The 17,627-nt window shown below is 41.8% G+C and overlaps 1 protein-coding gene across 3 annotated transcripts in view; it reads right to left on the bottom strand.

Annotated features, from left to right (window-relative positions):
• The window catches only part of FILIP1 (filamin A interacting protein 1), a 120,706-nt gene that overhangs the window by 59,175 nt on the left and 43,904 nt on the right, over nucleotides 1-17,627 (bottom strand). For all 3 annotated transcript variants that reach the window (XM_082481503.1, XM_082481504.1, XM_082481505.1), the window contains exon 2: nucleotides 10,301-10,579. In XM_082481503.1, the coding sequence (XP_082337629.1) occupies nucleotides 10,301-10,573 (273 nt within the window). In that variant the 5' untranslated portion in view covers nucleotides 10,574-10,579. The remainder of the gene's footprint in view (nucleotides 1-10,300; nucleotides 10,580-17,627) is intronic.

Genomic DNA, 17,627 nt, shown 5'->3' with positions numbered 1-17,627 from the left:
AACAACCTCTCTGAGCAACCTCTTCCAGGGCCTTGACCACCCTCAAAGTGAAAAACTTCTTCCTAATGTTCAATGTGAACCTGCCCTCTTCCAGTTTAAAGCCATTCCCCCTCATCCTATCACTACATGCCCTAGTAAAAAGTCCTTCCCCAGCTCTCCTGTAGGCCCCCTTTAGGTACTGGAAGGCCGCAATAAGATCTCCCTGGAGCCTTCTCTTCTGCAGGCTGAACAGCCCCAACTCTTTCAGCCTCTCCCCGTAGGGGAGGTGCTCCAGCCCTCGGGATCATCCTCGTGGCTCTCCTCTGGACACGCTCCAGCAGGTCCATGAGCTTCTAATGCTGGGGACTCCAGAGCTGTATGCAGTACTCCAGGTGGGGTCTCACGAGAGTGGAGTAGAGGGGCAGAATCACCTCCTTTGACCTGCTGGCCACACTTCTTTTGATGCAGCCCAGGATACGGTTGGCCTTCTGGCCACATTTCCCACACATTAAGGTGTTTTTGTATTGCTGGAGTTGTGTAGTAAGTTGCAGTGTTCCTTTTGTAACCACAACTTATTTTGTGATCAGTTAGCACCTTTTCAAGAAGAAAAAAAGATGACTAATGAAACCGTAGCAACAGAGAAAGCATTTATTTTCCTCTATCTCGTGTTATCATCTGTCCCTTAATCTTACATTAACCAGTCTGGACCAAGACTTAAGACATCCATGTCCTGTTCATGGACCTCTTTCTCGTGCTTCACACATAAATTAACCTCACCATGTTCCAATTTCCATTCCATAAAGGAAATAATACTTCCCATGAATGCTGTGAGATTTAATTCATAAGTATATAAAAAATCTAGGTACTAACGCTATGAATACTACAAAAAGTATGGCACTCTAACATCAATACAGTTGTTCTCCTATTAATTTTCCCCCATTCATTATATACTTTTATTTCCTCCATGTTTATGTACTTCTACACTATCATCCAATTTGTTGAATCTAAAAAGTATCATCTTCATTAGACATGTAACTCAGGTTGTCTAAATTGCTCTTTGAAAGTGCTTCATTAACTGTATAAGGAACGGAAGCATCTGAAATTAGGTGCTCTGACCTGAACTTCAGGAAGGCACTTGAAGCTGCTGGCATAGTAAGTACCCCCTCTCCAAGAGGAACAAAGCTGCATGGGTATTTTTTTCCACAGTGATCTAGCTACTTTCTGACAGGAATGAACACGCGTGGAGTGGGACGGAGCGAGAGACAAGCTGGTGCCAGCGGGACCATAGCCATCAGGATGACGAAGTTCAGAGGAAATCCTTCTGCCTCCTCTGTGGAGACACCAGCATAACTCAGAGTGGGATACCAAGAGACATAAGTGTGTATACATGTGTAATAAACTGTATACACAACTTTCTCTTGTCCAAGCATTTTGTTGGCTTCAACAAGCTGATTTTCAGTGCTCTGTGCTACACGGATGTGCTTTCACGTTACTGATGACTGTTGAAGGCAAGAACAGTAGGACTGCATTACAGCAAGCGCTCACCAGCGTAGCTAATTATTTGAACAGAGGAGTTGTCAGAGGAAATGAGGGAAGTGGCATGAACTCTTAGAGAGGGTGGGCAATGAAAGGTGCAGAGTGAGAGCTCCTAGCCATGCCCACGATGCCCTCACAGCCTCCTGCTGTCTGAAATGCCCCTGATACTCCCCGACATCTGTCCTACCCCTCACCTTCCCAAAGCCCCACTTCGACATCCTCTCCCCTCTCCATCCTTCCATTGCATTCCCAGGAACAACTCTGAAGCCCTTCAAAATGTCATTTTGCCTGAACTGCTGAGACTGCCTGAGCCAGTACTGGGGGAATGGGTTTTCATTATGAAGCTGGCTGCATCAATACTTCTGTTTCTGATTTCTTTAAACTTGAAGGTGACAAATGCTTGGAAGTTACCATGCAACTGTACTTGAGTTAGTCGGTTCCACTCATCTTGCTGGCATGGAAGGATTGACAATAGCTTTTTTGCAAAGAAAAACAATCATTTCCAGGATCAGAAAGACTTCTCTTGCAAAATTCAAACCATTCCTGTCTTAGGAAAGGACTTCCCTTCATAGTGTCTCAGCAGTGCACCATTTTGGTTGCGACATGTGCACAGCCCTCAGAATAAGTCACTGAGCTCCTTTTATTTTGGACGTCACACAAAATTCTACGCTGAAGCCAGCAATTTCTTAAAGATGTGGCACAACACAGGATGTTCAGTAGGGCCAGCAGTTTTCTATGTGAAAATGTTACATTTCTCTCATTTTAGTCAACCAATAGGTGGAGCCTTTAACCCTAGAAACAAGGCACTTTCTCAGCTAGCCATGTTCTCACAATTATTATATAAAGACTTATATTTGCTTTTATTAAAGCTCATTTTGGATGGAAAATAATCTGTTTTGCTCTCAAGAGCTTATCTGATCCTCAGCTGGAGAACAGGAGACACAAACTTAATAAATGTACAACTGGGGCAGCAAAGTTAATAAAAACAGACTCAGCTACAACTGCAATGTTAAATTAACAGCTGGTGACTCAGAGTACTGGACAGCATTATGACACATAAGACATATGCTCATTGCAAGCTCTCCCAAGAATCCGAGATATTTTAAAGCCAGAGAGTCCATGCATGTAGCATTTATTGCAAAAGGGTTGGCCGTGTCCTCTCCCACAGAGTGAGCCTTCTCTCAAGAAAATGAGAAAAGATACAAGGTTTCTCATTACTGTTGCACTGAGTATACAATGTCTATTAAGTAAATGAGAAAAAAAAAAAAAAAGAGTCAAATGACATCATTTTATTAAAATTATTTTTAAAAGATTGCAAAGGAGGATCGGTTAAAGACACTGATCCCAATGGGAACAAGACCAAAACTTAAAAGTTGATCAGGTGCACTTCTTACTGTTCTGTTTTGGACAGAAGACCAAGAATTTATTTTTTTTTTTTTTTTTTAAACCAAGCTGCTGATACTCTTCCCTCCACTCTAGATGAGATGTTCAGTGGATCAGAGACACCTGCCAATTATTCCTCTCTCTTCTGACCCTCCAAGCGTAAATAACATGATAGATGTAGCTCTGTTAAGTACAGCTCAGGCATTAAGAGAGAAGGATGTTAAAATGTCTTTGTGAAAGGGGTTTCAGCCTACAGCTGTCCAGTGACAGTGACATTTTATTGAGGATAATTACTTTAAAAAACATATAATTCTAAAGCAATTTTATTATCACAGAGATGGCTATCATCACCATGGTTGATAGTACCTCTGCCCTTCATTTCAGAGGGAGCAGGAAATTGCCTGAATAGCACAATTTAACTGTATTTCAGTATGCTGTCTTATCTTTTCTTTTTTTTCTCTCATAAAACAGCAGGGTTCTATTTTAAAATTCATTATTCTGGGACTTGCTAGACAAACCCTGCTCACCTGCCATGATATCTCTGGCACTTTGCACAGCAATGATTGCAAGTTACAGAAAAAACATACTATTCTGGACAAAATTAATCTCTGGTTATAAATTATTAAATGAAAATAGAAGTGAGCATTTGTGGTCTGAAGTCTATACTAACTTTTTTTTTTTTGACCTGCAAAAGCCTGCTTCACCAGGAAAACACAAACAAAACCCCAATGGGTTGGTCAGAGGGGAGAGAATTTTTTAACTCATCGTACTGATATTCTTACCCCAGACATTTTTAGGGATCTTTTTAGGCTCTCATTTTGCTACAGTGTGGATACCCTCTTTCTCTTCATTGTCTTGCCCTTTCCAAGTCTCTAGCTTGGCTCCATTTATCACTGTCTTATTTCCCTTATTCCATAAACTCTTTTTCTTCTATTGCCCAACCTCTTTCCTCTCATTCCATTCTCCTTAAGTCACCTCTCCCTCCTCACATTAACCCTATCTTCTCTTTTCCCTGTAGGTCTGTACATGCGAAGGTTTTTCTCTTGGGGAATTTGGATTTCATCTGTATGATATGCTCAGAAAATCCATCTCAATCTAATTAACTATCTCAATCTAATTAACAAGACTTCGCAGTTATAAACACTTACACAAAACTACTCTGCATGCACTTTTCTCTGGCTTTACCTATTCTTTTCAATCTGGATCCTCTTCAGCTTCTCAAACTGTGAGATTTTGCTAATGACCATTTGAAAACTCCTGCTCTTCACTCTGTTATGTACTCTTTCATGTGGTGCCAACGCATCTTGTCACAACTTTCTCTTCTGACTTTAATATTACCCAAAAGAAACACATCTGGTTTCCACCCACCTATCTATCCCATATTCCTTGCTTGAGCTTTCAGGCAGTTCAATATTTAATAATATTAATGCAAGAGTAACAAGAAAGGCACAGAATAAAAAATGTCGGAGTTTGTATGGTGTTTTTAACTATGCAACACCTGGGTGGCTATCACAATGTTGTTTCAACATCTCAGGAAAGTCAAGTTTGAAACAGAAGCAATTCAAAGCACTGCAGGTTTACACATTGCAGCTTGAGGAAAAAGAGACAGAGAGAAAAACATCACAACTACAGCTACAGTCAAACTCTCTAGCTTATATTAATCAGACTGACAAGCGATGGGAAGGCCAAGTAAAGCCATGTCAGCAGAGAAAAGGAAACATTAAACCCAATGTACAAGACACCAGTGAGCTCTCTCTTACTGCATCATGTGCAGGTCCAGCTACAGACATTAAGAAAGATGAATCCAGGGTGTAGCTGGCACTGATCAAGGGGTGATGGGAGATGTGGAAAGCCTGTTTTGCTAGAGGAAACTAAAAGGACAAGGCATGGCTAGCACAGCAAAACAAAGTCTCAGAGGGTGCGAGACTGCTGTCTATAAACACATTAAACAGTAGGAAGAGAGGTAGGCTTTTCAAAGTATGATCGGTGTATAGCACAATTTCATAAAGTTTTCAATAGACATAATTACAATTGTCCTAAAAATTAAAAGAGAGAAATTTCCTAAATGTTAAAGCTTTTCAATTCTGGAACTGTTTTCCAATCAGAGTAGTCAAGGTGAACAACCCACCTAAGCTTAAAACACAGCTTAATAAATTCATGACAAAGGTTAAATGAAGTGGTTGCGTAAAGAATTAGCTGCTGAGACTTGATTTACAGCAGATCTTCTACAATTTTATCTCCAGGATTTTCAGGAAAATGGGTCAGTTAATCCATCTGCAGTATGAGGAGGAGGAAAGCCTGAGTTAGGAAGTGAAAAAAGGTAAAAAAAGGAAGAAGGTCACAACTAGAGAAATAAAGGAAAAGGGAAGGAAAGCTGAAGAAAGAGGGAAAGTTAGCTCTTAGGAAAGAGAACAGTAAAAAATGGCTATAGAACAAAATGTAGTAATAAAACATGTAGCTATAGAAAAAGGGAAGAAAGCAGAAAAAATGGAAACAGTAAAGAATTTTTCTTTCCTTTACATTTACAAAGCTTACTTTTCTGATAGAAAGACAGATGGCAAAATACTAAAATACCTTTAAAAATATTAGAACACAATAGGTAGTATATCACCTATAGCCATGTGGGTACCTGTTAACTGAGTTTGTTAAGAGCGAGGATTTCCCTCATGGCAGGGTGTACAGCCACTGTTATCTAAATGTTTCATAAGGACCTTATCAGAGAGAACAAAACACACAGCCCTCACCCACCTCTGCTAACCCTTCCCTGATACACCCAGGTCAAGAAGGAAGTCTTGCAGCCCGCCTGAAGGTGAGTTCACCCTGGTGCTGTTGGATGAGAGATTCCCACAATTACCCTATTTCAACCATCAGCAACCAGCTCCCCATACCTGTGCCACAACAACCCTTCCTGCAGCTGATGAAGCCACCAGTGCAATCTGCAGTTTGGTAATCAGTGGTACAAATGCCATTAACCTTCTAACCCCAGTCTTAATCCTGGAATAATGTTTTCACTAGCAACCTCATCAGAGAGACCAAATCAAACTGGACATGACAAGAAGCATTGGCTTCCAGCCAGGGCCAGAGATACAGGGGGAGCGCACCTTGCCATGGGGTGCGTTGGCTGCTGCTCCCCAGGCAAGGGGAGTCATCCTTCCCAGGGAATTATTGCTCTGACACCTTGTGTGAGCACTCGAATTAACCATTAAATGTAGTCATAAATTTAAAAATTAAAGGAAAGGGCTTCTTTGACAGTGGAGTCATTTGGTCTTTCCCCTCGAAGGAGGGATGCTATGCAAATAGATTTACCTCTGAATATCTGCTATACAGTGTTTCCCTTCAAAAGTCAGTCCAAACCGAGTGTTACATTAGACCATTTGGAAGTCGGAAGGCTTCTCAGGAATTGTGACTTGCGATTAATCTATATCAAACTTGTATTTTATACATACTGTTCTCCAAGACATCACGTTTCACATATTGCCCATCCACATCCTCAGGGCTGCAGCAGAAGAAATGTACAGCTGATACCTTAACACGTATTTCATTTACATCCCACACTGCTGCCCAGCTCTGAGGAGCAGAGCTCTGCTCCTCCAAAACGCCAGGCTCTCAGGAAGCATTTCCCTCTGCCCTAAAGTGTGCAAGGGACCTCAACAAGAATGGGTGACTGAGCTACAAGGGATGAGTGCCATTTCTGCACTGCAGAAACACAGTAAGACACAGGCTATAGTAAAGACCTCAGGTGGAAAAGTTGCTTCTGTTTCAATTGGTATGAAATATAGGAAACTGTCTCCCAAGCTTAAATTGTCATCTAGTAATAGGCACAGAACTTGGCTAAGAAACAATTTTTCTTGAAAAACCCAATGATTTGTAGTGAGATACTGTCTTAGTAAAAGAACTTTTATTATTGTGGGTTTTTTTTTCCAAACGTGCAATAGAAGAGTCAATGGCAAACACGTATGAATACCGCTCCTCATTTTCTTGCCGCCCCTAATCAGGAAATATTGAAAATCAGTGTTGGTATTGCTGGAGATTAATGGCTGCTGCTCAGAAAGTGTACAGGGAATATATTCCTGCCAGGACAAATACACAGGCTGTTGGACAAAAGTCTGTGAACCACAAACAGGATTATATCATCATTGTAAAGATGCACGCTGCCTGTGTTGCTCTGTAATCAATAACATCCACCTGTTGCTTTGACTGAAATCACTGTAACTACCAGGGTGCCTTCATGGTCCGATTTGTTCTGGTGTTTGAAGTTTTCTTTTCAAATCAGTTTTGCAGTATCTAAAAATTAGATTTTTTTTATTTCATGTATAGGAAGAAATCCTTCATGGAATTTTTTGTCCCTGTATATTCAATATGTGTTTAAAGACCATGCAATCACTGCTTTTTAGTATGAGCAGTGAGATCTCACAAGAGAAAAGACACTCCACTGAGCTATAAGGCCTTTAAAATGAATTCCTGCCATCGGTTCATTTATTTCCCACCATCCTTCACTTAAGAGCTCTCCTGCCATGTATATAGGGATACATTTTCCTCTCTGCAGCTTCTGTATACTTTTTCTCCCCTTTTGTTTTTTTACAAAATAAGGCCTAGGCTATGGTGACCTCAGCCATTTATGAAAACCTTTCCTTCTCTATGTTCAGTAAGTGCCCAGGGCCCAGCCAGGGAATCTGATGACAGGCAGGGCCCAGTCCAACTTGGCCCTAGAAGCCAAAGCACAGGCAAGCTACCTGAGGTTATTATACTTTAACAACAACAACATCAAAAAAAGACATAGCCATCACTGCTAGGGCATGTCTCCATGGTTTACTGCACATTTACCTTCAAAATGAAGACCTGGGAGGTCAAGTCCCAAAGTAAGGACTCAAGAGTGACACCAGCAGCAATGTGTCATGGGTCTATGTTTGCTATATTGTGAGATTATGTGACTAGCGAACTAAGTACACGAAGCATATGTATATATTACCAGTTTACCTTGCTAACCCCATGGTTGTGATGACCAGATTACTTTCAGTGGCTGAACAACAGTCATGGTATTTTATTCCCTATCTCCCTACAGGTACAGACTGCTGTTCTTCTTAAAACAAAATCTTCTTACGTATGCCTATATACTGTTTGCTTTGCCAGTATTGAGATGGCTTCAAAATAAACCCACAGTCTGATTTGTCAGTTCAACAAAACGCCAGCCAGCCACCAGAGATGTCCGAACAGATCTCAAAATGAAAAGCTATGTAATGACTCAGTGCATTAGGTCACTGTGACAGCCAGGAGGTAATACCAGAGTATTTACTTTGGCTGGAGTCTTCCTTGGCTCATCTTTGCTTGCAGCATCAAAGCCAGGCTCTCATCTCAAGCCAAAGTGCTGTAGCTTGCCCACTTCAGTAACAGTTCAACACAGGTACCAAGTAAATAACTAACTAAAATGGGGGGGGGTTGAAATTAAAAACCCCTATAGATTGAAAAGAATAATGATTCTCTTCCCTGCCTGGCAGTAAGAAGCAGAAGAACAAGCATGCTCTACAGCTACCAGCGTGGTTGTCCTCACAATCCTTCTGTGACACTGGGAAGCTATAGCAGTGCCTAACATCTCTGTGGGGTCTGTATGTATGAATATCCCTAAAAGTTTTGTCCAGGACAATGGGAGTATCATCTTGGTGAGGATTTTCTGCCTATATTACAGTGCAGATGGCAGCCATCCCCACCATCCCCATAGGGATAATGAGAACATGGGCACTCCTTTAAAGATTGTGTAACTCCCCTACAAAGTAAAAGACTATGGTGAAGAGCCACATTTTGGTCTATTGAACAGGAGAATTACTCAGAGATGAATAAAGACCAATTATTGCCACCCAGGAAACATGAGCGACTTTCTTCACCTCCCCTTTCCAGACCACAAAGGTGACTTCAGGATAAATCTTTCTGAACAACATGAGCATGATATATTTCTAATGAGGTTTGGCTCTATTCACCACTGAAGCTGCATGCTAGCTTCATCTTTTAGGAAATGACATATACAAGTTTTTGTATACAGTAAAATGAAGCACTGTAAAAATGGATACAGTTCTGTAACGATAAAAGTTTTTTCCTTTGCAAAATTGCATTCAACAGATTTTCTTGCTTTTCTTCTACAGCTTTTCTCTGCAAAAACGACCATTCTCTGTCTTTGTGACAAAATTATTTAGTTTGAATGCATATTTCCTGAAACTTGAAAGTAGTTTCTGACAAAATGGAGATGAATTATGTACAGGGTAATACTTAATGACACTTAATGAGATGAAATCTCAGAGTTGTGGTAATGGTGCAACTCAGGTGGCTCATATACCAAAGAAATTATCAAAACAATTGCTTCTTGTAATCAGATAAGGTGATAACAAGTACAAAATTAAAGTAAAAATTTTATGAATGTGGGTTTCAAGGAAAAAGCAAAGCCTTATACGAAATGCTAAATAATGACGCTTAACTAGAATAAAGGGACTGAGACAAAATGCTTTCACACAGGTTGGCCAGATTTTTTCTGCTTGTCCATAGATTCAGTGAAACATATCACTAAAGTGCAAACAAAAGAATGTATAAATTTGATGAGCAGTCCTACCACAAAAGTGGATAAGTTTTGAAAATTCAGAAGGCTTCATACTGACTTCTTGAAATAGCATGTTTCAGCTGCTTCTTTTGAAATTCCCTGAAGGCTGACACTCTTGAGAGTTCAAAGATTTATTAACATTAAAAAGAATCCTCAAAACTGGATGGACATTTGGGGACTACTTAAGCTCAAAATCAGGCTGTCTGCCATCAAGGACTTACTACTGGGCTGAATAAATATGCGAAACAGGACAACTAAGAAAACTTTCAAGCAAGCACTACTCCAAGAAATAAAACTAATGGGTCTTTGCAAGGCAGGGAACGTGCAGAGTGCCGGAGGCCAGGCGGGACAGGCAGAGCTTTGGCTGAGTGCTGAGCAACATCTGGATATGCAGAAGGTCCAGGGGCCATCTTAAGTCTCTTTTCAGTATTACTGACTTGCAGACTTGTCTCTTGAATATTTGCATTAACGACTGTAATTACACTCACTATATTTGCCTGTCTTTGCTTCTGAACTGATTCCCCTGTGGTAATTTTCTGCCTCTTTTTAAATGTTCAAGACCTGCAGATCCCCCTTTCTTTGTCAGTGTTAACAGGTGTTTATAATTTCTTTTGCTTTGGTAGCTGAGATAGAGATGGTAAATAAAACAGTACTTAAAACTGTGACTATCCTGTTAAACACCAACTACCACTGCTCTCTTCTTATGGTCCTTTGCCTTAAATGTGCATGTCTCTGTCAGTTGAGCCCTGTGCTTTTTGGATGACCTAAAAATAAATAAGTACATCATAGAAAATATAGTTTAAAAGATGTTTAATTTACCTGCAGTTCTCCTTCCATTATACTGAGGAGTTTTATCAAGTCCTCTTTAGAAAGCTCTATGGACTTCTTGTTCTTTCGTTCGGTAGGTCCAGGTGATTTTGAGTGCCTTTTGACAGTTGCTGAAACCATGACCTCATCTTCCTTCCGATGAGGTTTGTTCTTTTTCTTGGCATCCTCCTGAAGCTTTTCATTCTCTGCATGGCTGATGACAGGCTTGGAACTGGAGAAGTGCCCGTTAGACGAGCTTTCTCCACCTTGGTTTCGGGATCTCATCCCTACCTAGAAGGAAACAAACATAAACATGCATTTATAAACAAAATTACTTACAAAAAGCTGCAGTGAAAATACTGCCTTTTGGACGAATAACGATCTTCTGAAAACTGAAAAATACTATCATGCTCAAGAGACGGTGGTAGAAAGCTCAACCACTTCAACAGCTCTGTGTGTGGCAGACAGTTAATCCGGGGAATTAATTATAAATTTAAGAGAGTCCTGAAGTAAAGGTAACCATCTTTTTCAGCATGCCAAGATGCTGATAAGACTTTGTATGTATGGAACTAAAAAGTGATGCAGGAAAATGGTAAAGAACATTTCCTTTTCCTTCAGTCAACATTTTGATCATTCGCGATTCTTCACTACAAAAAAAGGTATACAGAGGAATCGTTCGAGCAGCCAGGGATCGGGTTAGACAAACTAAAGCCCAGATAGAACTAAATCTGGCCAGGGACATTAAGACAAACAAAAAACCCTTCTTTAAGTATGTCAGCGAGAAAAGAAAGACTAGGGAAACTGTGGTCCCTCTCCGGAAGGAAACGCAAGAACTGGTTACCCGGGACAGAGACAGAGCTGAGGTACTCAATGACTTTTTTGCCTCAGTCTTCACTGAGCAGAAATACAGGCTTGGTGGGGAATGGTTGGAGAGCAGCCCTGAGGAGAAGGACCTGGGGGTGCTGATTGACGAGAAGCTCAACATGAGCCAGCAGTGTGCGATCACAGCCCAGAAGGCCAACCGTATCCTGGGCTGCATCAGAAGTGTGGCCAGCAGGTCAAAGGAGGTGATTCTGCCCCTCTACTCCACTCTCGTGAGACCCCACCTGGAGTACTGCATACAGCTCTGGAGTCCCCAACATAAGAACGACATGGACCTGCTGGAGCGTGTCCAGAGGAGAGCCACGAGGATGATCCCGAGGGCTGGAGCACCTCTCCTATGGGGAGAGGGTGAAAGAGTTGGGGCTGTTCAGCCTGGAGAAGAGAAGGCTCCAGGGAGATCTTATTGTGGCCTTCCAGTACCTAAAGGGGGCCTACAGGAGAGCTGGGGAAGGACTTTTTACTAGGGCATGTAGTGATAGGATGAGGGGGAATGGCTTTAAACTAGAAGAGGGCAGGTTCACATTGAACATTAGGAAGAAGTTTTTTCACTTTGAGGGTGGTAAGGCACTGGAAGAGGTTGCCCAGAGAGGTTGTTGAGGCCCCATCCCTGGAGGTGTTCAAGGCCAGGCTGGACGTGTCCTTGTACAACCTGGTCTAGTGGGAGGTGTCCCTGCCTATGGCAGGGGGGTTGGAACTCAATGATCAAGGTCCTTTCCAACCTAAACCATTCTATGATAAAACAAAGCAGGTTATTAAGTAGATCTTCTTTTAACCTGAGGTTTACTTGAGAGACAGGAATGCAATTAAGTTTTAGAAAAGCATAGTACTTGAATATAAATCCTCTGTGAGAGTGGAGTGACAATGCATGACAAAGATCACTCTATAGTTTCCCTGAGTGAAGCAATGGTTTTATTCCAGGTAATCAGGAATAATGGGGACAGCAGACTCAATCAAGTGGTAAACTCCATCTTAAGCAAAATACTGCATGAAATTATTAAACTGTAAGTGCTATAAAGGAAAGTCGAAAACAAGTTTGAAAAAAGAACACAAAGGGCATGAAACAACTAAGAGGTAAACGGGCAAGATCAACACAGTCCTTCCAGAAGATTCAGAGTTTCTCCAAAATGTCAGGTCACGGTTATTAAATGCTCGCATCTCTGTCCTCTTGAGCACCTACACTGCACTCTTAGACTATGTCTGTCTTCAGGAATTAAACAGTTACAGCAAATGCTCCTGAGCTCTGGCACTTGACCTACTGTATTGTTAAATTTTTTAGCACACTCCTTGGCACACTCACTGCTGGTCCAGGCAGGCTACCACTCTCCCAACCTGTTCCTGGGCACAGTTCAGGAATTAACTCAGGCCAGGTCCAGATGCAGTCACCCTGTTCTGGAAGAGAAGAGAGTTCAGTAGTATGAGCATGGATGGATTGTGCTATTTGACCCCAAGGACAGAATGGGGGACCTGGGACTGTTTAGTTTACAAGTAATGTAGCCTTGGTGTCACACAAAACATAGCTGTGAAAATCATCCTTCCTGCGTATCATCCTCACCAAACGACAATCTTCTCTGATTCCCTCTGCTGAATGCCATTCAGCAGTATCAAATTAAACCATTTGCTCTCATCTTCAAATCTTTTCACAGTTCTTCTCTTTCTTACCCATCAGCCCTTTTCAAGTTGTCATCTACACAACACAGTCAATTAAAATTAGCTTAATCTGCCTGTCTGTTTTCTTCTCCTATAAACATCTCTCTCCTTTCTTCCCCCTTGACCCTGCAGATTGGCCAGGGAGGCTGCTAGCCCTTAAAATACCATTTACCCTGTAAGGTCTCATCCTATGTCACTGACTAAGGATGGCACAGAAGACAGGACGGGTTCATCAGTGTATATTTCATTACTTATCATTATTAAACAGATGTGCATAGGATACCTAGACATGTTTATATATGGACCCATATTACTATCCTGTTACCTTCCTGCGTTATGTTGAAGTAGGTCTTTGTAATTATTTTCAGTGTTTAACTGTAGAACACCTTGATTGTTGTTTGTAATCAATATATTTGTCATACAAAATACAAAGGCAATAGTAAATTTAGGCTTGGTTCAGGGCCAAACTCAGATGTAAAAAGCAAGTTGGGCTCCTAAAAATTAGATTCTTCATCCCACCTGAAACAGCTTGTATAACAGACAAGGGGATCCATCAGGAGTTTATGTTGCCTTACTCCAATTTACTTTTGTATACGGTCATATTTTCTGGTACTTTAATTTTTTACTTAAATCCAGTTTACCCAAGATAGTCTAAGAATACTAGAAAGCAAGATCTGCACGGAGAAATATCTTGCTTTAGATCAATTACAACTTGAGAAAACAGATTGAAGAAAGCCGAAGAAGGGTCTGTAAGTCTGAAACTTGCCCAGGTTTTATCTCAATAGATCTAATGAATAATATTTCACTGCTTCTAAATCCTTCCTCTCACTTAAATTCATCTCTGGATTTAGTTTGCAGCTTGTTCATTAGTCAAACAGATGCTTCTCAACATCGCTAACATCACACACTTTTCTGATACGGATCTCAGAGCAGGAATTCACTAGTGATGGGGCAAAACCTAAACCACATTGACTAATCAGCTTGGCTAATGTAACACTGGGCCTTCTATGGCTTGCTTGACTCAGGCCAGTGTTATAAATCTCTTGTTCACATTAGCCTTGCATTTTGGTAGTTTCACACTCAGCAGGAAGATTGCCTTTTTATTATCATTAGTTACTCATGTCTTAACTTCATTAATTCAGTGGAATTTGTCCAGCAGCATAAATGGGGAGAGAATTAGAACCAGTGTTTTCAACTAAGAGAGTTTCACGATGAGATTCCTTGCATTGTAAGTCTGCTCCTACCCAAACAATATGTGATACAGGTATACAATGGCCTTTAACTTCCTGAATGCTTATGCAGTGTGTTTTTCATCAAACAGTTTGGATTAAACACATGAATTACACTTTCTAAAAACAGATTGCCATTATAAGCATGAACAATACCTGAGAACCTCAGGAAATCTTTTAGGTCTCAGGTTTGTAATGGAAAAATAAACATTGTACTATGTTTCCTTTCAGATAGGGCTTTTCAATTTGTTTAACTTTAATGGGTTTTAAACTTTCCAACCATGCTTCCTCTCAGGAGAGAGCACTTGGGATTCAATCTGTCTCTATTTTCTAAGTGTTTCCTTCTGAGTCCCTGTGGGTCACAGCCTCCAGCCACTTTCATCTCCAAACCAAACCTATTTTTCATGGCTTACAGTGAATGGCTTCATGGCTCTAGAACATCCTACATGTTTTAAGAATAAATATTACAAGTCTGTCTTACATATGCTTTCCAGTGGAAAACAGATTATTACATTACAGTGTATTCTGCTTAGTAACATACTGCGTTAGTGATTTCTCTGCAGTAAGATGACTCAACTGTAACTGTTAGACCTGAGAGAGCACAATTAAATTTAAATTTAACTCATGACTAGCTGAGACGCATCATCCACCTCAAGCATTGCATAATCAACCAGATGCACTTAGCTGGATGTGTTAGACTTCACAAAAGGTGGTGTGCCACACTGTCACATCATAACTCATAACAGCCACTTTGGTCCATCTGTCCCTGTGGGAGCTGAGATAACAATTCATGAAGCCACATAAAGACCAAGTAGTTGACTATAGGTTTATAAGCATCCTAACAGAGAAAAAAGGAATGCGCATTTAAAGTGTGCCTTTACTTTATGTCAATCAATATAGGTTCACAAAGGGCAGATGCAAATTTTTTTTTTAAATCATTAATACAGCAGCAGAGCAGCTTAACCAATTGATCTAGAGTTTTGTATCAACTAGCTAATTAGAATATGATTGTCGCTAAAGGAAGTCAGACTTGGCCTTTTTTAAAATTTCTTTAGCACTTTGCGTCAAGTCTTACATCACAGTAAGTGTGGCAGACAGTCTGACACTCTCGTGGACATTGCCCCTAACAGCCTTTCTTTGTGTAAAAGCCTGCCAAAATCGGTGTAATGCTAACACCTACTCTGTCTTCAGTTACGATGTTGATACTTTTCCAACATGTTATCCAAACGCAGAGGTGCTGTGTGCTGAAGCCAGAGATGCAGGTGAACTCAAGCTTCAGTGGTGACAGAAAGGGCCAAAGTTCTGATATTCACACAGTAATTTCCAAGGAGTTTAAGGGCCAAAATCAACGGCATGATCCAGCTGTTTTGCCGTGCTCGAGGAATACAAAGCAGCTGTAAGGATGACCGAGTTTTAATTAGAGCAGCATGAAGTAGCCAGAACATACCAGTGATCTTGGCTGAAATACTGTGTGCTGGAAAAGAGTGCTGAGCATTATCATGTTGGACATCCGTCTGTATTTCTGATGGCATCATGATAAAGAAGAAAAGTTTCTGACCAGCTGCATGACATTATTTCGGTATGCAAATACCAAAATCCCAAAACCTTGCCTATCTGATGTTTCACCAGGCTTCCAAAATTGATTCTGGGGACACTGCCAGTTTAACATTGGTAACAAATGTCCTTCTGCTGTCTGCCCTGGTCACATCTCTATATCTTACAGCATTCCTGATCTGCTGAAGGGATTGTGTTCCCTGAAGAAATAGCTGGTATGATTTTCTCACCTCTGTGCCTGGCAAGATCATGGAGCAGATCCTCCTGGAAACTCTGCTGAGGCACATAGAAAACAAGGAGGTTATTGGTGACAGCCAGCATGGCTTCACCAAGGGCAAGTCATGCCTGACAAATTCAGTGGCCTTCTACAAAGGGGTTACAGTGGCAGTGGACATGGGAAGACCAACTGATGTCATCTACTTGGACTTGTGCAAAGCATTTGACACTGTCCCACACGACATCCTGGTCTCCAAATTGCAGAGACATGGATTCGACAGATGGACCACTTGGTGGATAAAGAACTGGCTGGACAGTCGCACTCAAAGAGTTGCGGTCAATGGCTCGATGTCCAAGTGGAGAGCGGTGACGAATGGTGTTCCTCAGGGGTTGGTACTGGGGCCTGTACTGTTCAACATCTTTGTCGGCGACATGGACAGTGGGGTTGAGTGCACCCTCAGCAAGTTTGCCGATGATACCAAACTCTTTGGCGAGGTAGACATGCTGGAGGGGAGGGATGCCATGCAGAGGGAACTGGTCAGGATGGAGAGGTGGGCCCAAGCCAACCTCACGCAGTTCAACAAGGCCAAGTGCAAGGTCTTACATATGGGTCGGGGCAATCCCAAGCACAAATACATGCTCGGCAGGGAATGGCTGTAGAGCAGCCCTGAGGAGAAGGACCTGGGGGTGCTGATTGATGAGAAGCTCAACATGAGCCAGCAGTGTGCGATCACAGCCCAGAAGGCCAACCGTATCCTGGGCTGCATCAGAAGTGTGGCCAGCAGGTCAAAGGAGGTGATTCTGCCCCTCTATTCCACTCTCATGAGACCCCACCTGGAGTACTGCATCCAGCTCTGGAGTCCCCATCATAAGAACGACATGGACCTGCTGGAGCATGTCCAGAGGAGAGCCACGAGGATGATCCGAGGGCTGGAGCACCTCTCCTATGAGGAGAGGCTGAAAGAGTTGGGGCTGTTCAGCCTGCAGAAGAGAAGGCTCCGGGGAGATCTTATTGCAGCCTTCCAGTACCTAAAGGGGGCCTACAGGAGAGCTGGGGAAGGACTTTTTACTCGGGCATGTAGTGATAGGATGAGGGGGAATGGCTTTAAACTAGAAGAGGGCAGGTTCACATTGAACATTAGGAAGAAGTTTTTCACTTTGAGGGTGGTCAAGGCCCTGGAAGAGGTTGCCCAGAGAGGTTGTTGAGGCCCCATCCCTGGAGGTGTTCAAGGCCAGGCTGGACGTGTCCTTGTGCAACCTGGTCTAGTGGGAGGTGTCCCTGCCTATGGCAGGGGGGTTGGAACTCGATGATCTTCAAGGTCCTTTCCAACCTAAACCATTCTATGATTCTATGATTCTATGATTTATAATGACTTTAGCATTTAATAATTAACTCTACTGTTTTTTTTTCTCACTCCTCATCATATTGCATACTAAACTGGAAATCTTTCCCAACAGTCTCCAGTTGAACAAGAAGTCTTTATATGATCAGTCACCTTGATTTCGACATTTACTGGCTACTCATTTCAATATGTGCTCACAGCATTGGTACTTGGCATGGGAACTCTTCAGCGTCTCCTCTGTTTCACTCATCTGTTAAGCTTTAAGCACAAAGGACAAATGCTCTGATTATTTACTTGAGTCTGTATTGTTGTTCTGGGCATGGATCCTTCAGTTTTCACAAGTTAGCAATCCACATAAGATTTTATGAAATAACCTTTATGTTAGTTTTAGTGACATCAGGAGAAAATCTGTGAGGAATTTGCTGAGTAGGATGTCAGGAGAGGACAGGCTGCATGCTGTTCCAAACC

The sequence above is a fragment of the Vanellus vanellus genome (genome assembly GCF_965231255.1).
Source record: "Vanellus vanellus genome assembly, chromosome: 3".
NCBI classification, from domain to species: Eukaryota; Metazoa; Chordata; class Aves; order Charadriiformes; family Charadriidae; genus Vanellus; species Vanellus vanellus.
Note: the sequence above shows the minus strand (reverse complement) of the source record. Positions and strands in the feature narration are given on the sequence as shown.